Consider the following 23103-nt stretch of genomic DNA (forward strand, 5'->3'; position numbering starts at 1 on the left):
AGTCCCTGAAAGTCCTTGAATCTTTCTTTCGAATTGATATAATGTACATGAGAATGAAGAATACTCTGGAACAGTGTTCATGCGATTATATCAGGTGAGCAGCTTCTCTAGGTCTCATCGACATCTGAACTACACCTGGTAGTGACACAAGTCAGAGCCTTTTTTGTGGCTGCTTCCATACTGTGGAATTCCCTCCCAAGAGAGGCCAGACTGGCTCCCTCCTTGTTATCCTTCGGCTGGTAGGCTAAGACCTTCCTGTTCAGAAAATTAAGATGCAGGTGAAGCTGATCGCTAGGCTTCTCCTTAGGCAAACTGTACTTAACTGCTGGTTCTGAGCGGGTTTCCTTATGTATTTCAATTATTCCAACCTGTTTGCTTTTATTTATTTTTTGCTTTGCATTTTATAATGCTGTTTTTAAATGCTGTAAGCTGCCTTGAATCCCAACTTAGTGGGATGTAAAGGCATTAAAAATAATAATAAGAGCAAAAACTTGCAAATCACAAACTTCAGAAGGAAGCAACAGCCTCTCTGGTTCTGTGAGCTGTTAGTTCTCTTTTCCCCAGAGGCAGAGCTTTATACTGTACGTTCTCTTGCTTTTATTTTTTTTTATTATGGTTTTTTTTAATTAAAAAAAATTGCATTGTGAAATATGCTCCAAAGGTGGGTTTCCCCAGCCACTCTGGGCAGCTTCCAACAGAACACTAAAATACAATAACCTACTAAACATTTACAGATAGGTAGCCGTGTTGGTCTGCCATAGTCAAAATAAAAAAGTTCATTCCAGTAGCACCTTAAAGACCAAGGTCTTTAAGGTGCTACTGGAAGGAACTTTTTTATTTTGACTACTAAACATTAAAAGCTTCCCTAAACAGGGCTGCCTTCAGATGTCTTCTAAAAGTCTGGTAGTTGTTTTTCTCTTTGACATCTGTTGGGAGGGCATTCCACAGGGTAGGTGCCACCACCGAGAAGGCCCTCTGCCTGGTTCCCTGCAACCTCACTTCTCGCAGGGAGGGAACCGCCAGAAGGCCCTCAGCGTTGGACCTCAGTGTCCGGGCAGAACGATGGGGGTGGAGACTCTCCTTCAGATATACTGGACCGAGGCTGTTTAGGGCTTTCAAGGTCAGCAACAACACTTTGAACTGTGCTTGGAAACGTACTGGGTGAGTGAAGATTTGAACCCTGGTCTCCCAGGTCCTTGTCCAACACTCTAACCCCCTATACCACACTGATGCTTCATAGAAAGCAGTTCACAAACGAAATAAACAGTAGTATCTCTCCAGTCTCCCTTTTTTTGTGGCTTCCCATTTTAGTTTGTGCGTAGTCAATAGGCAGGCTGGTTCTGAGTCTGTTTACTTACACAGCACTACCCAGACACACACACACACACCTTTCTATTTTCATAATGAGTTTTTAACCTTGCGTAACCCAAATCTGCATCATGTCATCACTGCTGACTTCAGAGATTAGCCCTTTGCTTCCAGTCTACAAGAGGGAGGCAGTCGCGAAACACGTACCAACCGCAGGTCAAAGGGGTAAGGGTTGGATGAGGCCACGGAAAATGCCACAGGTACAGGGTGCCTCCATGTTCCGGGAAAGACGTCTGGCTCGACGGCTGTTGTTGCAAAAGTATAACTGCACTAGGCAGGAGTTTGAACAGAATGTTGGCAAGGGCTCAGTGAAGCTGCCTAATCGTTGCTGCTGCTGTTGTTTAGTCATTTATTTAGTTGTGTCCGACTCTTTGTGACCCCCTGGACCAGAGCACGCCAGGCACTCCTGTCTTCCACTGTCTCCCGCAGTTTGGTCAAACTCATGCTGGTAGCTTCGAGAACACTGTTCCACCATCTCATCCTCTGTCGTCCCCTTCTCCTTGTGCCCTCCATCTTTCCCAACATCAGGGTCTTTTCCAGGGAGTCTTCTCTTCTCATGAGGTGGCCAAAGTATTGGAGCCTCAGCTTCAGGATCTGTCCTTCCAGTGAGCACTCAGGGCGGATTTCCTTTTTGTAAAGGTAAAGGGACTCCTGACCATTAGGTCCAGTCGTGACCAACTCTGGGGTTGCGGCGCTCATCTTGCTTTACTGGCTGAGGGAGCCGGCGTACAACTTCCGGGTCACGTGGCCAGCATGACTAAGCCATTTCTGGCAAAACCAGAGCAGCGCACAGAAATGCCGTTTTCCTTCCCGCCAGAGCGGTACCTATTGATCTACTTGCACTTTGACGTGCTTTCAAACTGCTAGGTTGGCAGGAGCAGGGACTGAGCAACGGGAGCTCACCCCGTTGCGGGGGTTCGAACCGCCGACCTTCTGATCAGCAAGCCCTAGGCTCTGTGGTTTAACCCACAGCGCCACCTGTGTCCCTTGTTGTAGATTTCCTTGTTGTAGAAAGGACTGTTGAGCTCTGGCCACTCTTAAATTGCAAGGGGGTTCACTTTGCTTTCCTCCTGTGTGTGTCTGTGTCCCTTCCTTAAACCAAAATCGGTCTGGACTGGCAGTAAGTCAAAGCAGATGGGAAAGAGCCTAGAATCATCAAATCACAGAATTGTAGAGATGGAAAGGGACCATTTAGTCCAGGGGTGTCCAATTTTTCCCCCAAAGAGGGCCAGATTTGATGAAGTGGACATGTGTGAGGGTCATCCAAAGTTATTGACCTTTTCTTTTAGGATTGAAGTTGATGATCCTTCCTTTGAATTTCCCCCCAAGGTTGTTAACCTTTTTTTAAGATTGAAGTTCTTGAGCTGTTTTTAGGATTGAAGAGCATTTTTCTTTGGATTTTAGCCCAGGAAATAAACTGCCACAGGGGGCCAGATTAAGCCGACCAGAGGGCCGGGTTAGGCCACCAGGCCGGACTTTGGACATGCCTGATTTAGTCCAAGGCAGGAATCACAAGGGGGAGAGGCTGATATCCTTCCCCCACTTAATTTTCAACTCAAAATCACACTTTCCAATACTTTTTTTTTCTTTTAAACAACCTGGATTTTTTTTGGGGAGAGATGGAGGGAATCAGCTGTGTCTTTGCTGCTGTGGGTGGTGAAAGCACAGGTTGTGGAGGGGGGTTTGCTTGGTTTTTTAAACTAGAAAACAGCCACCTTGCTAAGGATTAAGCTGTATCCCCTCTTGCCCCACGCTGGGTCTGCCCAGCCTGATCCTGTGTGTATCGGAAAGCTCTGGAGGAAGACACAGGAATCTTTGCTCAGGTAATTGATGAGCGCTTGTTCCCAGGCTCAAGACAATTTCCAGGAGCTACAGCTTTTGGGTTTTTTCAGACAGCAACCTAGAAGGCCATGTCAGCCTGGCCTTGTACCCAGTAGTGCCTGGCATCACTTTTTATTATTATTATTATTATTATTATTATTATTATTATTATTATTATTTATTATTTATACCCCGCCCATCTGGCTGGGTTTCCCCAGCCACTCTGGGCAGCTTCCAACCGAGTACAGTGGTACCTCGGGTTAAGTACTTAATTCGTTCCAGAGGTCTGTACTTAACCTGAAACTGTTCTTAACCTGAAGCAACACTTTAGCTAATGGGGCCTCCCGCTGCCGCCGCACGATTTCTGTTCTCATCCTGAAGCAAAGTTCTTAACCTGAAGCACTATTTCTGGGTTAGCGGAGTCTGTAACCTGAAGCGTATGTAACCTGAAGCGTATGTAACCTGAGGTACCACTGTATTTAAAACACAATACAACATTAAACATTAAAAACATCCCTAAACAGGGCTACCTTCAGATAAATCCATTTAATCCACATAAATACAATGTTTTAATTCTTTCTTTCTTTTTAACCCAGGCACTGGTTTTATGCGGAGGGCGGGAGGGAGAAAAACACGCACCCCTCTTGATTCCGCAGTTCCTTTTGCTTCTTGCCAGCATTTCGGTGCCAGCGCATACCTGGCCGGCTTAGTCACGTTGCACAATTATTCAGCTCTGTACCTGCCTCAAGTATTTCATTAGCTTTGATTGTTTACCCCCTGTTTAGAGGTGAAATCTTGGGCAGCTTTCTCTGGTGAAGGTGCTTAGAGTCATAACTCTCCCTTTTGCCTACCCTTCCCCCTCTTCTCCCCATCCGAAATACCCTCCCAGGCTTGCTCTAGAGCTACAGCTTCCGGGGTTTTATTAGTTAAAAGCTAAACGAAACCCGATTTGTAGCCCACTGCTTGTCTCCCAAGAAGGCTGTAGGGCAGCTTAGAACACAATATAGGTAAAGGTAAAGGGACCCCTGACCATTAGGTCCAGTTGCGGACGACTCTGGGGTTGCAGCGCTCATCTCGCTTTACTGGCCGAGGGAGCCGGCGTACAGCTTCCGGGTCATGTGGCCAGCAGGACTAAGCCGCTTCTGGCGAACCAGAGCAGCGCACGGAAATGCCGTTTACCTTCCCGCCACCTATTTATCTACTTGCACTTTGATGTGCTTTCGAACTGCTAGGTTGGCAGGAGCAGGGACCGAACAAAGGGAGCTCACCCCGTTGCGGGGATTCGAACCGCCGACCTTCTGATCGGCAAGTCCTAGGCTCTGTGATTGAGCAGGGCCTTCTAAGTAGTGGCACTCGGGTTACGAAAAGCTCAGAAAACTAGCTATTCTTGTTACAGTTTTCAGGGAAACAAGGAAGACCTTTTTAAAATTTTCCTTCAAGTTGACCTTGGGGTGGTGGGGTGGATGATGCTTGTGGGAAGGTTTTAAAAAACTGGATGCTGTGGAGGTTAATAGCCTTTGATACTCCTCTCCTCCTCTGTGGATCTGTCCAATCCTCTTTCAAAGCCATCCCAGTCTCCTGTGGCAGGGAGTTCCACAGTCCAACTATTTGCTGCGTGAATTAGTCCTTTTCTTTGTGGGGCTACCTTTGAAGGTGACCCGGAAACTGCAACTAATCCAGAATGCGGCAGCTAGACTGGTGAGTGGGAGCGGCTGCCAAGACCACATAACACCGGTCCTGAGAGATCTGCATTGGCTCCCAGTACGTTTCCGAGCACAATTCAAAGTATTGGTGCTGACCTTTAAAGCCTCGGTCCAGTATACCTGAAGGAGCGTCTCCACCCCCATTGTTCTGCCCGGACACTGAGATCCAGCGCCGAGGGCCTTCTGGCAGTTCCCTCATTGCGAGAAGTGAGGTTACCAGGCAGAGGGCCTTCTTGGTAGTGGCACCTGCCCTGTGGAATGCCCTCCCTTCAGATGTGAAGGAAATAAGCAGCTACAGTGGTGCCTCGCAAGACGAAATTAATTCGTTCCGTGAGTTTTGCCGTCTAGCGAATTTTTCGTCTTGCGAAGCACAGTTTTAACGGTTTAACAAAGTCGCAAGACGTTTTCGTCTTGCGAAGCAAGCCCATAGGGAAATTCGTCTTGCGAGGCAAATCGAAAACGGAAAAACCTTTCGTCTAGCGAGTTTTTTGTCTTGCGAGGCATTCGTCTTGCGAGGTACCACTGTATCCCATCTTTAAAAGACATCTGATGGCAGCCCTTTTTAGGGAAGTTTTTAATATTTCATGCTGTATTGTTTTTAACACTCGATTGGGAGCCGCCCAGAGTGGCTGGGGAAACTCAGCCAGATGGGCGGGGTATAAATAATAAAATATTATTATAAATTATTATTTGTTCTGAATCTTCAGCTTCCCTGGAAGTCCACGAGCTATTACAGTGTGATGAGAGAGGGAGGGAAAAAGACCCGCACCAGATTTTGCAAATTTCCTGCACGCCTTGCGTAGAGAAAAGCTGCGGCTATGAGCCCTTTTCACTCCCATCTCTATCCCTTCCTCCAAGGAGACAGCGCTACCTCCTTTTCCCCTGCCCCCATCCCCTTGGGCCTAGATTGGGCCGATAAGCCACTTGCCTCAGGTCCGAACCTGCGTATTCCCACATCCGAACCAGCCGTTCTCACCGCTGCCCCCCCGGATTTAATGAGGGTTGTTATGAAAAGCTTAAATTCAGCAAAACAATTAGGAGTGGTAGGGATGAGGGTGGGGAGGGGGGAGGCAGAGATAAAAACAATGTTAATGATGCCCAGTGGCGACGCGTGACCTAGATTTCGCAGGCAAAGTGTCAGATCCGGCAGCCTTTTCCCTGCACCTTGTTTCGGCTGCGATTGCTCTCCGCCGCAACCCAACATCGCCGGTGTGCAGCTCCCTCCCAACGCACGCCAGGCGAGAGGGAGGATTTTTTAAAAAATCTTTTTTTTTTATTTTCCACATTTATGACAAATATAACATATAAAACACACAAAGGAAAACACATTACAATACTAAAAGAAAAAAGCAAGAAAAATATAAACATTACAGTGGTACCTCAGGTTACATACGCTTCAGGTTACACACTCCGCTAATCCAGAAATAGTGCTTCAGGTTAAGAACTTTGCTTCAGGATAAGAACAGAAATCGTGCTCTGGCGGCACTGCGGCAGCAGGAGGCCCCTTTAGCTAAAGTGGTGCTTCAGGTTAAGAACAGTTTCAGGTTAAGAACAGACCTCCGGAACGAATTAAGTACTAAGTACTAAGGTACCACTGTACTTCTAAAACCCATTTTAACTGTCATCGTTATCTGACTTCCTCAAATCCCCCTAACTGAATTTCATTGTATCACCTTGTAACAGTTCTCCAAAATCATCTTTCTAATAAAATTAACTCCTTCAATTTACTATCTTCTTCTCTTTTCTTATTAGTCTAAATCCATAATACTTTACAACTCATTCTTATTCTACGATACGATATCTTTATTGTCATTGTCCCATACAGAACAGTGAAACTGAAAAATCTACATAAGACATTCAAAAACCCCTAAAAACTCTGAAACCCCATTTTAAAATACAATATACTATATAGACTCCTTATGCTGCGTTTAGAACCCGAATTGCAAATCCTAAGCCTATTTGATAGTTTCAAGTGACTTCTAATTATCTTATATTACAATATTTAGCTAGATAATCTTTAAATTTCTTCCAATCTTCTTGGTGTTCCTCCTCTTTCTGATCGCGGATTCTTCCAGTCAGGTCGGCCAGCTCCAAAAAGTCCAACATGGCGAGAGGGAGGATTGCTCAGTCGTGGGAAACCATGCTTTGCTTGCAGAAGGCTCTGGGTTCAAGTCTGCCCGCGTACCCTCCCAGCACCTGCAGTTAGAAGCAAAGCCCTTTCTCTTGCTGAGATCCTGGAAGGCAACCGTCAGCCAGAAAGATCAGTACAGGGGTACCTTGGTTCTTGAACTTAGTCTGTTCCGGAAGTCTGTTCCAAAACCAAAGCGTTCCAATACCAAGGCGCGCTTTCCCATAGAAAGCAATGCAAAAAGGATTCATCCGTTCCAGACTTTTAAAGACAATCCCTAAAACAGCAATTTAACATTAATTTTGCTGTCTAACGAGACCATTAATGCATAATATGAAAGCAAGAATCAAAGTAGTGTACTATAAAATAAATAAGACAGTATTGTAGATGATAAAAAAAAAAATCTTACCTGCACTGATGATAGTCATTGTTTGGATAGAGGGCTTTTATCCATTTCCGCAGTCACACAATCAATCAATCAATTAATCAATAGCTGAACTGAGTTCCACACAGTCGCAAAAACAAGTTAACCGAAAAAGCCTCAAAAATAAAAACACAAAATAAATAGCAAAAAGAAAAGCGCCAAACTTAATGTGTTTCGGAAGCCCAGGAATGTTCAAAAACCAAGGCGCAGCTTCTGATTGGTGCAGGCGCCCCGGAAACCATAGCAGACAGCTGCATTGGACGTTCGGCTTCCGAAAAATGTTCAAAAACCGGCTTACAAACTAAAGCGTTTTCGGCAGAGGCGGAAAATAGCCCAGCAAAAGCAGTTGCGTGATATCAATTGTCAGGGAGTTCCAAAGTGCAGATGCTGGACTTTCTTGAACAAGGCTGCTCTTTTGTTCTAAGGTTGAAAACTATGAGTTATTTGCCAACATGGGTGGTTACAGAAATTGGCTGCTCTTCAGCCGACGCGGGTATTTGGGGGGTTTACTTGTGTGTAGCAAAACTTGTGTCAAGTGGAGCGGAGGGCGAGTTCCTTCTGCAAAACAATCTGTTCCCTCTGTTGTCCAAAGTGTGCAAAATTGCCCACATTCTTACCCCCTGACGCCACTTCCCAGGACAGCCTCGGCGGCAACAGCAAAACCGCCATGGTCGCTACGGTGAGCCCTGCGGCTGATAATTACGACGAGACCCTCTCCACCTTGCGGTACGCCGACCGGGCCAAGAACATCGTCAACCACGCCGTGGTGAATGAAGACCCCAACGCCCGGATCATCCGGGAACTGCGGGAGGAAGTGGAGAAACTCAGGGAACAGCTCACCAAAGCCGAGGTGGGTTTGCTGTGTGGAATGAGTTTTCTTGGTCCTGCAGTGCCAAGTTAGCCGATTAAATTGAACTTCTGTTTTTTCTAATGGACTGATTTACTGTATTTTTCGCTCCATAAGACGCACCTTTTTCCTCCTCAAAAGTAAGGAGAAATGTCTGTGCGTCTTATGGAGCGAATGTGCGGTCGATCGCTGGCTCCCTTTCCGGCCCCTTGCCCAAGCCTCCATTGTTGAATGTTCTGCAGATAGAGGCTGTTTCTTTCCCCAGCGACATGGGACTGGCTGATTAGATTATCTGTCTGGAAACTGTAGAAAGGGATCCCTTTCCTTTCCTAAAGAAGCTGCAGAACTTTGAGTTGAACCCCATAAAAACAGGATTTTTTCCCCTTTGCAAAGTAAGCTCATCAACTTTGAACTGATCCTCAAAAAAGGGGGCTTTTCCCCTTTGCAAAAGAAGCCGCACAACTGTGACCTGACCCCCCCCCCAAAAAAACCGGGGCTTTCCTGCTTTCCTCCTCTAAAAACTAGGTGCGTCTTATGGAGCGAAAAATACGGTAACTGTCCGCAAAGACCTGCACCAGATTTTGCAAATATATTTAGTTCCTTGCCAACATTGTTTGCTGGTGGTAGGTGACTAAGACGAGGCACCCTCTGTTTTCACGCAAAAGCGAAGACCTCTTTTTGTGATGGCTCCTTCTGGGACAGAGAAATGCAATTCTTAAAAAAAAGGTGTTCATTCATAGGCAAAATTCATTCAGCTATGAGTTCCTTTAATTGAGTGACAGCCATATGAAAATAAGCGAACTATAAGAACAAGGTTGAAATTTTGATTAATTATTATGTCAGACTTAAACATCTAAATATTTGATAATAAAGTTTAAAATTGGAGACATAGTATTTGAAAATTACAAAATAAGATTTGAAAGAAGGCGAAGCACTGCTGAATATAACTTAATAAATGGGAACGCAGGAAAGGGAGATGTGAGGAAGTCCAAAAGGAAGGTTATGGAAATTTGGTTCATTGAAATTTAATTATGCTGTATGTTATGTCTTTTATGTTTACTTTTTTTATGTTGGTGATGGTGTTTTATGTATTGTTTAAAACCTTTAATAAATATTCTATAAAAAGTAATAATAATTGAGTGACAGCCCTCCAATTTACAGCTCATTAAAGAGTTCCTGTAAAGTTGTTTTGTTTCAGCCAGGCATCTCAAATCTCTCTCACGGGGTGATTGTTGGGTTTTTTTGAGGTTTGTTTTTCTGCTCTTTTGGGCAACCCAAAGTACCCCTCTGCTGATACCTTTTAACTCCCCTCACCTTGGCACAGACCTTTGTTTTGCACTAATAAGCTCAAGTTTTGCACGGTTGGTTCTTTTCCATGCCGGTGCCCTCAGCTAAAACCTCACGCATCACGGCTGCCAATTCCTGAGCGCAGCATCTTTGGTTCCTTTTCTCAGTAACTCGGATCACAGTGATAAGAGAGCTGGGAGCCCCACACCCCCCCCCCCAGCCTTAAGCAGTGGTATTTGTGAGAAATATTCCTTCTCCAGCTTTCTCTCCCCTTTCCTTTCTGCGACTTCCTAGGCTATGAAGTCTCCAGAACTGAAGGACCGCTTGGAGGAGTCTGAGAAACTTATCCAGGAGATGACTGTGACCTGGGAGGAGAAGCTGAGGAAAACGGAGGAGATCGCACAGGTCTGTATTTCTGTTTTGAGGGGGGCTGGGGCTGCAAAATGAGAGGTGCTTTCCTCGAATAATCCCTTCACATGACTTTATGGTATTTTGGGGGTAAGCTGGCCAATTCGTGCTCTCCAAATGGGTCTTTGCTTAATTCCTGGGGCGGCTGCTTTCCAAGGGAGATTATTACTGTTTTCAGAAACAAAGGACGTGTTTACTGGCAAACAGATTTATTACGGCATTAGCTTTCGTGGACTAGATACCACTTTGTTTGTTTTGTTCGTTCGTTATTTCTGATTTGTAATCCGATCTCCCTTCCCGAAGGGGAGGTGGCAAACGATAATAGAATTACGCAAAAACAATGGTAAAGTCGGAGATTACATATTGCAGACCGTAGTTAAAACCAGCAGTGGAAAAACCTCACAAAACTCTCAACTGGATTAATGTAGAAGTCACATTTACATCCCCCCTGGGAGGGAGTTCCACAGAGGAGGGGACACCACCAAGAGTGCCCTGCGTGCGTCAGGTACCCTCTTCTTGTTAGTCCTTGCAGGAGGATGAGTTGGGCGTCATCCCCAGATCATAAATTTGGAGGGTCCTGGTGAAGGTACTGCTTTGTAGTCATTTAGTACATTTTACGCTTGATCTCCTTCCGCAGGGCCTGTAGGACAGAGCTATTCCGCCTGGCCTTCAATTTGAATTAGCCTGATCCTCTATGCCCTTTTCCCTTTATTTTTCTGTGAAGAAACCCTTTTTGGGACCCCACATTTAAATTCGTCCCTGGTTTCCTTGCTGGCCCTAGTAGGACCAACTTGGCCAGTTAGCCCTGGTGATCATTTGATGTCTACTTACTGGGTCCCCCACCCCTGAAATGATCCCTGAAATTTTTGAATTTTATTGAGATTGATACTGCATTTTATGTTGCATTTTATGCTGTTTTTAAGTTGCATTTTAATCTATGTTTTATATTTTCTGTTAGCCGCCCTGAGCTCGGTTTTTAAACTGGGAAGGACGGGGTATAAATAAAAATTTATTATTATTTATTATACTAACTTCTTGAGTAGAACCCAATAGCTTCTAGGTCTTGGTAATATCAGTTATAAGGTCACTTTTTGCCTCTCTGTACCATAACCAGGCAGAGGGACGCGGGTGGCGCTGTGGGTAAAACCGCAGAGCCTAGGACTTGCTGATCAGAAGGTCAGCCGTTCAAATCCCCGCGACGGGGTGAGCTCCCGTTGCTTGGTCCCAGCTCCTGCCAACCTAACAGTTCAAAAGCATGAAGTGCAAGTAGATAAATAGGTACCGCTCTGGCGGGAAGGTAAACGCCGTTTCCGTGCGCCGCTGTGGTTCGCCAGAAGCAGCTTTGTCATGCTGGCCACAGGACCCGGAAGCTGTCTGTGGACAAACGCCGGCTCCCTCGGCCAATAAAGCGAGATGAGCGCCGCAACCCCAGAGTCGGTCACGACTGGACCTAATGGTCAGGGGTCCCTTTACCTTTACCTTTACCATAACCAGGCATCAGCATTCTGTGCTAGCTGAAGCTTCCACCTTCAAGGTTAGCCCCATGTAGAGTGCATTGTAGTATTCAAACTTGGCACTTGTTGGACCACTGAGGCCATACTCTCCCTGTCCAGAATTGGCCCTCGCTGCATGGATTACCCCTTGCCACTAAGGCTTACCCCTAAGTACCCCTAAGCTGTGTGCCTGCTCGCTCGGTACCCTGGTTCCCAAACCTGAGCACCAGGTTGACCCGCAGGACCCTCCGTCTTGCCAGGATTTAACTTCAGTTTAGGGATGCTGGTGGCGCTGTGGTCTAAACCACTGAATCTCTTGGGCTTGCCAATTGGAAGGTTGGTGTTTCGATTCCCCACGACACAGTGAGCTCCCGTTGTTCTGTCCCAGCTCCTGCCAACCTAGCAGTTCGAAAGCATACCAGCGCAAGTAGATAAATAGGTACCGCTGCAGCGGGAAGGTAAATGGCATTTATGTGCGCTCTGGTTTCCATCACGGTGTTCCGTTGCGCCAGAAGCAGTTCAGTCCTGCTGGCCACATGACTCCGAAAGCTGTCTGTGGACAAACGCCGGCTCCCTTTGCCTGAAAAGCGAGATGAGTGCTGCAACCCCATAGTCGCCTTTACCTTTTATGTACCTTTTAACTTCAGTTTATTGTCCTTCACCCAGTCCATCATTCCTCCCCAATCCCCTAACCCTGCTTTCTCGTAATATTTTTGTTCCTTCGTGCAGGAGCGGCAAAAGCAGCTTGAAAGCCTTGGCATCTCTCTCCAGTCTTCTGGGATCAAAGTTGGCGATAACAAGTGCTTCCTGGTGAATCTGAACGCGGATCCCGCTCTCAACGAGCTCCTGGTCTACTACTTAAAGGTGAAATGCCGGAACGTTACACGGGGTCATTCCAAACGAAAGCTTGCCCCTTGGGTTTGAGTTCAGTTCCTGAGTCCCACTTTGGCAGAATCTGTCAGCTATGCTTCTACACTTTTATAATTATGAATGAGAGTCGTACCTTGGTTTGCGAATGCCTTGCGAGTTGAACGTTTTGGCTCCCGGATGCCACAAACCCGGAAGCGAGTGTTCTGGTTTGCAAACGTTCTTTGCAACCTGAACATCCGACGCGGCTTCCGATTGGCTGTAGGAGCTTCCCGCAGCCAATCGGAAGCCGCGCCTTGGTTTCCGAATGTTTTGGAAGTCGAATGAACCTCCGGAACGGATCCCATTCGACTTCCGAGGTACGACTGTGTATGAACATAAACATGAAATTTATTACGGTCAGAGACCAGCTAGAGGAACACAAATGGAACTACAATCCCAATAGCAAACCAAACATTTAAAAAATATACAACAATAGATTTTAAGTTTAAAAGTGCGATAGGCATATAAACACATAAAAACTTTAAAACAGACTACCTTAGAGAAGGTATGACTGTATAATTAAGTGTGGATGACTCCGAGCACAATATTGAAAACACAATGAAGCATCACCCATGTTTGGGTCGGGAGAGAGATCCTAACTGATGTGAAGTCAGAGGTAGAGACTTCGTAGCTTGTATCTCTGAAGCACTGTTTCGCTACTGACTAGAACCCGAGTCTTCCTGCATGTACACAAGCAGTTGTGACTGTGGTTTGAAGTGGAAGCCTGTTATAACATTGCCTCCCAGTACGTTTCTGAACACAATTCAAAGCTGACCTTTAAAGCCTAACAGCCTCGGCCCAGTATACCTGAAGGAGCGTCTCCACCCCCATCGTTCTGCCCAGACACTGAGGTCCAGCGCCGAGGGCCTTCTGGCGGCTCCCTCACTGTGAGAAGCCAAGTTACAGGGAACCAGGCAGAGGGCCTTCTCAGTGGTGGCGCCCGCCCTGTGGAACACCCTCCCATCAGATGTCAAGGAAATAAACAACTATCTGACGTTTAAAAGACATTTGAAGGCAGCCTTGTTTAGGGAAGTGTTTGATGACTGACGTTTTAATGTATATTTAATCTTTTGTTGGCAGCCGCCCAGAGTGGCTGGGGAAACCCAGCCAGATGGGTGGGATATAAATAATAAATAATTATTATTATTATTATTATTATTATTATTATTATTATTATTATTATTATTATTATTATTACTACTACTACTACTACTACTATTATTAGAGGAGAAGAGGCAGTGAGATCAGGGCTCCAGATCTGTAAGCCAGACCCCTGGGGCTGTTGCGCAAACAGTCTGATGATCTCAGTGGTCCCAGATTCATTCCCAGCTAGGAAGGGAAGACTGCCCTCTGGCTGAATAATAATAATAATAATAATAATAATAATAATAATAATAATAATAATAATAATAATAATAATAAATTATTTGCACCCCGCCCACCCATCTGGCTGGGCCTCACCAGCCAATCTGGGCGGCTTCCAACAAAGATCAAAAATACATTAAAATGTCACACATTAAAAACTTCCCTGAACAGGGCTGCCTTCAGATGTCTCCTAAACATCATGTAGTTCTTTATCTCCTTGACATCTGGTGGGAGGGCGTTCCACAGGGCGGGCGCCACTACCGAGAAGGCCCTCTGCCTGGTTCCCTGTAGCTTTGCTTTTCGCAGTGAGGGAACCGCCAGAAGGCCCTCGGAGCTGGACCTCAGTGTCCGGGTTGAACGATGGGGGTGGAGACGCTCCTTCAGGTCTACTGGGCTGAGGCTGTTTAGGGCTTTCAAGGTCAGCACCAACACTTTGAATGGTGATTGGAAGCGTACTGGGAGCCAATGTAGGTCTTTCAAGACCGGTGTTATGTGGCCTCAGCAGCCGCCCCCAGTCACCAGTCTAGCTGCCGCATTCTGGATTAATTGTAGTTTCTGGGTCACCTTCAAAGGTAGCCACACGTAGAGCGCATTGCAGTACTCCAAGCGGGAGATAACCAGAGCATGAACCACTCTGGCGAGACAGTCTGCGGGCAGGTAGGGTCTCATCCTGCGTACCAAATGGAGCTGGTAAACAGCCGCCCTGGACACAGAATTGACCTGCGCCTCCACAGACAGCTGTGAGTCCAGAATGACTCCCAGGCTGCGCACCTGGTCCTTCAGGGGCACAGTTACCCCATTCAGGACCAGGGAGTCCTCCACACCTGCCCGCCCCCTGTCCCCCCAAAACAGAACTTCTGTCTTGTTGGGATTCAACCTCAATCCATTAGCTCTTCGGAGAGCTGCTGCCAGTCCGTGCAACCAATGCAGAGCCAGATGGACCATTGGTCGTTGCAAGAGCTCCCTCTTTAAGGATCGCTCACTTTGCAGCAGCCGGAAGAATTCAGGGCTGGGAGGGTTCCTCAGACCCCACCCCACCCCGATTGCTTGGTAATAAGCAACAAAAGAGCTGATTGGAGTCTTTTGGAGTGGATCCGGAGAACTTCCCGGAGGTGTAGGTGTCTGGGCTGCGTCTCAAAAGTGCTTTGTCAGCCGACACACACACATGTTTCTGAGCCTGAAGGCGCAGCAGGAATGCCTTGGCAGCGATACAAATTTAGGAGGGTGACCTTGAGTCTCTTGCAGAAGGATCGGGTTTCCTCTCGGCGCCCTGATAAGTTAGAGGTCAGGAGAATATAGGGAGGGGCGAGAAAGAGGAAGCGGGTGCTTTCAGATCCTGGTGCGATAGAGGGGAATAAACAAGGTCCTCCTTATTTAATGAAGTCCGTCCTCTAGGAAAAGAGTCGGCAGGTGTTCTGAAGCCAGCGGACCTGATCCAATATATGTTATTCCCAGGAATCTCTGCAAACGAACTCACAGCACCGTCTTGGTCTCGTCTGCTGTCGTCCGCCCTACGTCGCGGATTTGCTTCTCCTCTGACGAATGAAAAATAATTTTGAAAAGCTGGATTTTTGCTCTTGGAATCAAGAGAGATGCCAGCAGTTCGAGAGTTTTATGTCAGTGGCAAGGAGAGGAAGCAAGAGGGGTGGCAGGAAGAAAGAGAGAATAGGGGGTGATGCAGAGAGAGAGGGGAGGCCCTACTCAATTTGGGGGGGGGTACGTTAGCAGGATTTTTTTTTTCTGTTACACTATAAGATTGAATTGATGCAGGGCAGATTCTTCACAAGTTAGTACGGACACTGAAAGCTGCTCAGACCCCCTGGCTCAGTTATAGTTTTATTTCTTTCTGTATTTTAGTAGATATGGGTGTGTTTTTTTGCATTGTTTTAATCCCATAGATGGGGACGCGGGTGGTGCTGTGGGTTAAACCACAGAGCCTAAGGCTTGCCGATCAGAAGGTCGGCAGTTCAAATCCCCACGACGGGGTGAACTCCCGTTGCTCGGTCCCTGCTCCTGCCAGCCTAGCAGTTTGAAAGCACGTCAAGTGCAAGTAGATAAATCGGTACCGCTCCGGCGGGAAGGTAAACGGCGTTTCCGTGCGCTGCTCTGGTTCGCCAGGAGCGGCTTAGTCATGCTGGCCACATGGCCCGGAAGCTGTACACCGGCTCCCTCGGCCAATAAAGCGAGATGAGCACCACAACCCCAGAGTCAGTCACAACTGGACCTAATGGTCAGGGGTCCCTTTACCTTTAATTCCCATAGATAGTGTGTGTGTGTGTGTGTGTGTGTGTGTGTGTGTATTGCCAACAACCAAAACACAAACAACGAAAACAAACAGTGAAAACCCCCAGTCGGCTGTTACATTGGGTATACGTAATCGAAAGTAACGTATTCAGATCAACCATATGTAAAATTCTATATACTCCTCCCTCCACAAGGTTTATTTAACTTTTAACATTTTAATTGCCCCATAATGTTCAGACCTGCCCAAATAATCCAATACTTTCTCAAACCAACCCTCCTACTTCTCACTGACCTTAAACCCTTTCATTTTATGTATCTTCAATCCCATAGAGAGTTTAATGACTTTTTTTAACAGTTCCCCTATATATATATATATATATATATATATATATATATATATATATATATATGTGTGTAGGTTTTGGTGTCTTCGGGTGTCTTCCCGTGTAAGAGTTGGGGTGTCTAGGCGACGTTTCGACGAGGTCTCACTCGTCATCTTCAGGCTGGTGCTTTCGGCTTCTTGTTACTGGAACAGAGCAGGATCTCAGTGTTTGAGTTCCTATAAATACTGTAGAGGGGGTGTGGTGTATAGCCTCCAACGTTCTGGGCAGAGAGGAAGTTCCCAGGTTAGTGTGCCTTTTCTTCTTTTGTTCCTTAATTACTTGAGGGATATCTTGAGTGATTTCTTGAGTGATATTCTGAGTACCACTTAGGTGGGTCATTAAGTGTGGATTAGTTGCTAAAGCTTTCGTGTCTTGACCTCTTGAGCTTGTGAAGAGTTTTTCTGAGAAGATGGCTGTACTGCACTTAGTTGTGCTCTGGCTTGGCTTCGTGTATAGGGGCGAGCTGTGGTTTTGTGCCCTGTGCCAGCCAGATCTGTGTAGGGATTGCAGGGGGGTGCAGCATCCGGAGGTGCCACTATGGTTTGGCTACTGGATGGTGTCTGTAATTTATCTGTGGAGAGGGTCTGGGTTTGGGTCTGATGTGGATGATTGGTGATGGCGTTCTGTGTGCCTCTGGTTCTGGTGTCGGTTTTTGTGGGGAGGGCTAATTTCCAGATGTCTGGCAGGCGGGACGTGTCGTCACGCTTGTTCATGTTGTGAGGGTGTTTCTCTATCTCGATGGCTTCCATGATTATTCTCTTGTGGTGATGTTCCATGTTAAAGAGCAATTTGGAATCTGCAAAATTAATTTCGTGTCCTGTTTCTTTCATGTGTTGGAAAAGAGAGGAAGTTTTTTCTTCTTTTTTGACGGCATTCTTGTGTTCTGCGATACGTGCATTTATTCGTCTGTTTGTTTGTCCAATGTACGTGGCTGGGCAGACTTTGCAGGGTATTTCATAGACCCCTTGGTTTTCCAACTGGATTTTATCTTTGGGGTTTCTGAGGATATTGGCTATTTTTTGGTTGGTGCAAAAGGCTGTTTTGATATTGTGTTTATGGAGGATTTTGCTAATTTTATCTGTAGTGCCCTTGATATAAGGAAGGAGGGCCATGCCATTGTTTTCTTCTGTGTCTTGGTTTTTGGGGGGTGTTTCTTTTTGGATTAGCTTCGTAACCCTGTTTTGCTGGTATCCATTGGCGATTAACACATTTGAGAGATTCTGTAACTCAGTTGTCAAGTGGTCTTTGTCAGCCAGGCGTTTGGTTCTGGAGATGAGAGTCTTGGCTACGGAGTTTATTTGTGCAGGGTGGTGGTGTGATTGTGCATGTAAGTAGCGGTTGGTGTGTGTTTTTTTCCGGTAGATAGTGTGTCCTAGGGAGCCATCAGGTTTTTTGTAGATTAGGACGTCAAGGAAGGGAAGTTGGTTGTTGGCTTCTATTTCCATAGTGAATTGTATTTTGGGGTGTAGGCTGTTGAGATGTGTGAGGAAGCTATCTAGTTTTTCTTTCCCGTGTGGCCAAATTACAAAGGTGTCGTCAACATATCTGAGCCAAAGTTTGGGTTTGTGTTCTGACTTGTCTAAAGCATTGGTTTCAAAGTGATGAACACATCGGACTACCAAGCAAAACTATCAAATCTACTCCAAGACCCTACCTACCAACCTATAAAAACAGATCCCACCACCTATCTGGAAAAAACCACCAAATCCAAAATAAAAGCCTCTCCTATCAGTGAAGAAATCCAGCTAAGAATCATCCCCAGAGAAAAATCATCCAGATGCCCCAAACTCTACGGTCTCCCCAAGATACACAAAGAAGGAACACCACTCAGACCAATAGTCAGCTCCATAGGCTCACCTCTACAAAATCTCGCTAAATTTCTCGCTAAGCAACTTCAGCCCTATGCAGAATCCATCGCTTCACACGTTACTAACTCCTTCCAGTTCATAGAAACAATAAAGAAGCAAAACCTACATCCCGATGACCTACTTGTGAGCTTCGATGTTGTATCTCTCTTCACACAAGTGCCCATTAATGAAGCCTTGACAGCCATTCAAAACAAATACAATCCCCCCGAATACATCCTGGACCTGACCAACCACTGCCTAACCAACACGTACTTCATCCACAATGGACAAAGATACAAACAGATAGAAGGAGCACCTATGGGATCACCCCTCTCACCGGTCATCGCAAATTTGTACATGGAACACTTTGAAACCAATGCTTTAGACAAGTCAGAACACAAACCCAAACTTTGGCTCAGATATGTTGACGACACCTTTGTAATTTGGCCACACGGGAAAGAAAAACTAGATAGCTTCCTCACACATCTCAACAGCCTACACCCCAAAATACAATTCACTATGGAAATAGAAGCCAACAACCAACTTCCCTTCCTTGACGTCCTAATCTACAAAAAACCTGATGGCTCCCTAGGACACACTATCTACCGGAAAAAAACACACACCAACCGCTACTTACATGCACAATCACACCACCACCCTGCACAAATAAACTCCGTAGCCAAGACTCTCATCTCCAGAACCAAACGCCTGGCTGACAAAGACCACTTGACAACTGAGTTACAGAATCTCTCAAATGTGTTAATCGCCAATGGATACCAGCAAAACAGGGTTACGAAGCTAATCCAAAAAGAAACACCCCCCAAAAACCAAGACACAGAAGAAAACAATGGCATGGCCCTCCTTCCTTATATCAAGGGCACTACAGATAAAATTAGCAAAATCCTCCATAAACACAATATCAAAACAGCCTTTTGCACCAACCAAAAAATAGCCAATATCCTCAGAAACCCCAAAGATAAAATCCAGTTGGAAAACCAAGGGGTCTATGAAATACCCTGCAAAGTCTGCCCAGCCACGTACATTGGACAAACAAACAGACGAATAAATGCACGTATCGCAGAACACAAGAATGCCGTCAAAAAAGAAGAAAAAACTTCCTCTCTTTTCCAACACATGAAAGAAACAGGACACGAAATTAATTTTGCAGATTCCAAATTGCTCTTTAACATGGAACATCACCACAAGAGAATAATCATGGAAGCCATCGAGATAGAGAAACACCCTCACAACATGAACAAGCGTGACGACACGTCCCGCCTGCCAGACATCTGGAAATTAGCCCTCCCCACAAAAACCGACACCAGAACCAGAGGCACACAGAACGCCATCACCAATCATCCACACCAGACCCAAACCCAGACCCTCTCCACAGATAAATTACAGACACCATCCAGTAGCCAAACCATAGTGGCACCTCCGGATGCTGCACCCCCCTGCAATCCCTACACAGATCTGGCTGGCACAGGGCACAAAACCACAGCTCACCCCTATACACGAAGCCAAGCCAGAGCACAACTAAGTGCAGTACAGCCATCTTCTCAGAAAAACTCTTCACAAGCTCAAGAGGTCAAGACACGAAAGCTTTAGCAACTAATCCACACTTAATGACCCACCTAAGTGGTACTCAGAATATCACTCAAGAAATCACTCAAGATATCCCTCAAGTAATTAAGGAACAAAAGAAAAAAAAGGCACACTAACCTGGGAACTTCCTCTCTGCCCAGAACGTTGGAGGCTATACACCACACCCCCTCTACAGTATTTATAGGAACTCAAACACTGAGATCCTGCTCTGTTCCAGTAACAAGAAGCCGAAAGCACCAGCCTGAAGATGACGAGTGAGACCTCGTCGAAACGTCGCCTAGACACCCCAACTCTTACACGGGAAGACACCCGAAGACACCAAAAATATATATATATATATATACACACACACACACACACACCTAGTTGCGTCTTATCTGTGTAGGTTTACATTTTTGTGAGCCACCTGGAGTCCTGGTTCTGGGGGGGGGGGGAAACAGGATATAATCAAATATAACAACAACAACAACAACAACAACAACAACAACAACAACAACAGATATCCTGACTGGTAGCAGCTCCCCAGGGTTTCAGGCTGGGGCCTCGGGGGCTGCCTGGGATTTAATTTGGGATTTTTCGGGTGCATAGAATGGTAGAATTGGAAAGGGACCCCATGGGTCATCTAGTCCAACCCCCTGCAATTCAGTGGAGGTCCTCTGCCACTGAGCTATGGCTCTTCCTCCCATGTTGAACAAATGCACCCCCACACTTTTGCTGTCTTTTAAACCGCCCATCAACCTTGAACCTTTTGCAGGAGCACACGTTGATTGGGTCAGATAACTCCCAAGACATCCAGCTTTGTGGCATGGGCATTCTGCCTGAACACTGTATAATTGACATCACCTTGGATGGTCAGGTTATGCTGACACCCCAGAAGAATACTAGGTAAGATGAGTGTGTGTTTGCTTCTCTCTCTCTCCTTCCTTTGTTCCTTCCTTCCTGCCTTCCGTTACAAGAAAAACTGCTCCCTTTCCCCTAAGGGGTATTCCGGAGCTTTGTATAGAGTCCTTAACTGGGTTCCCCATCGGTAGGAGAAAATAACAGAGGCCAACCAGAGAATATTGAGAAGCAAAGCAGCTAGTAAGCCTGGTCTTTATTAAACTGTTGCAAAAGGGTCCTTGCTCACCACACGCAGGAGGGAGGAGGAGGAACTCAGAACAAAGGTGCGCAAAATAGACTTTTGAAATTGCCCACCCTGTAGCTCAAGACCCCCCTCCAAAAAAACCCCAACACATCATACATACATCGCAGAAGGAGGTGGTCTACAGCAGAAATCCTGCCTGCCAGGATACCTGATAAAGGTCACTGATAGCATTACCTGGGCAGCCTGGCCATTCTTTTGTGATGGTTAATACTCTAGTTCCTGGGTCCAGGTCACAGGCTCACCCTATTCATACACAAATAAGCCCTTAAGACAGGTTACAGGTAGGCAGCCGTGTTGGTCTGCCGTAGTCGAAACAAAAAAATAAAATTCCTTCCGGTAGCACCTTAGAGACCAATTAAGTTTGTTATTGGTATGATCTTTCGTGTGCATGCACACTTTTTCAGATACCTTAAGACAGGATTTGCAAGCAAAAAGACAATGGGAAGGCTTTCCCCATTTGCCCCCCTTACTTCAGAGGAATATTTGAGGTCACTGGGAGAGTCAAAATGGCTCCAGGATTTCTCTCCTGTACTATTTCTGACATGTGGTTCATATATTTAGATATGTGTGCATCTATGAATATTTATATTTGAGACCTTAAAATCCTTATAACCCTTCCTTCCTTCCTTCCTTCCTTCCTTCCTTCCTTCCTTCCTTCCTTCCTTCCTTCCTTCCTTCCTTCTGTCTTTCTCTCTTCCCCTCCCTCCTTCTCTTTCTTTCCTGAAAGAAAGCCCTGTGGCTTCTACTGCAGAGTGGTTCATAAAACATGGAAGGAATTCTGAAATTCCACTTTAGGAAATTAGGGGACTCTTCCCAGCTCCCCCTTCGGCCGCCTGCACCCTCCCTTCTCTCCTTTCTCAACATCCCACTTCATTCTAAACAGAACAAATCAATGCAGAGAATTTAAATGGAGACGTGGTGCCAAAACTGTGGGCTTTCTCGGCTTGGAATTTTTTATGCATTCAGTAAAAATCGAGAGAAAGAGAGGGAGGGACAGACAGACTCTCTGTGAGGCTACCTGCCACTCCCTGCAGTGACTTAGAGCTTCCGGGGCCATCTTGCCTGTGAGTCCTGGAAGACCTGCACCCTACTTTTGCAGGCCTCTTCCCACCTGGCCTGGGAAGGCCCGGACTGACTCCAGCTACAAAAACTCTTGGGCCATAGGGAGCGAGGCACCCACAGCGGAAGCCCAGACTGGCTGCCTTGCTGTCCGCTCCCTGCCAGAATGGACAGAAAAGGACCACCGGGAACAGAGAGCCAAGAGGACTCGGGAGAGACAGAGTAAGGGCTTTGCGGCAACCGAGAGACTGCGGTTCTGCCTTTTCCCACAGCGAGGAGATCAAAGCTTTCAGGAGAGGGCGCTTCCATTCACAAGGATTTTGACTTCCCAAACTGAGACGCTGAGGATCTGCAGGGCGAGGGAAATGGGAGATGCTCAGTTATTTTCAAGTTCCCTTAGCTGTGCACGATCTTGGTGGCTGCTCCCAGAAAACTTCTTAACTCCCTCCCTAGAGAAGCAAGACTGTTTTCCTCCTTGTCCTTCTGCTGGCAGACAAAGGCTATTTTATCCCTGCAGGCTTTTGGGAACTTTTGGGAAGAGCTTTTAATAGTGCTGTGCCATTTATATTATCTGTGTTTAATTTGTTTTTTTAACATCGTTCAAATTCTATTAGAGTTTTTCAAGTGAGAGCCAGTGTGGTGTAGTGGTTAAGAGCGGTAGATCCGTAATCTGGGGAACCGGGTTCGCTTCCCCGCTCCTCCACCTGCAGCTGCTGGGTGACCTTGGGCCAGTCCCACTTCTCTGAAGTCTCTCAGCCCCACTCACCTCACAGAGTGTTTGTTGTGGGGGAAGAAGGAAAAAGGAGAATGTTAGCCGCTTTGAGACTCCTTAGGGTAGTGATAAAGTGAGATATCAAATCCAAACACTTCTTCAATTACCTTTGATGCGCTTTTAGCTTTTTGCATTTTATCTGCCTTACGTAAGCCGCCTTGAGTCCAGGAAAAAGGCAGGTATAAAGAAAAATAACAGTGGCCCTAACAGACCCAGTCCCCTTTGCTCCCCGTACCGCAGCCTTCTAATAATTGGGGAGCAGGATACAGGGCCTGACTCTGTTTCTTTTCCTCCTC

At 46.2% G+C, this 23103-nt stretch overlaps 1 protein-coding gene across 1 annotated transcript in view; it reads left to right on the top strand.

The window, feature by feature from the left end:
- Nucleotides 1-23103, top strand: part of KIF13B (kinesin family member 13B) — a 199630-nt gene that overhangs the window by 85744 nt on the left and 90783 nt on the right. Inside the window, 4 exon segments of the mRNA XM_083494982.1 lie at nucleotides 8082-8294; nucleotides 9873-9983; nucleotides 12209-12343; nucleotides 20587-20717. Coding sequence (XP_083351108.1) covers nucleotides 8082-8294; nucleotides 9873-9983; nucleotides 12209-12343; nucleotides 20587-20717 — 590 coding nt within the window.

This window comes from Podarcis liolepis, assembly GCF_965112155.1.
Source record: "Podarcis liolepis genome assembly, chromosome: 3".
Lineage (NCBI taxonomy): Eukaryota > Metazoa > Chordata > Lepidosauria > Squamata > Lacertidae > Podarcis > Podarcis liolepis.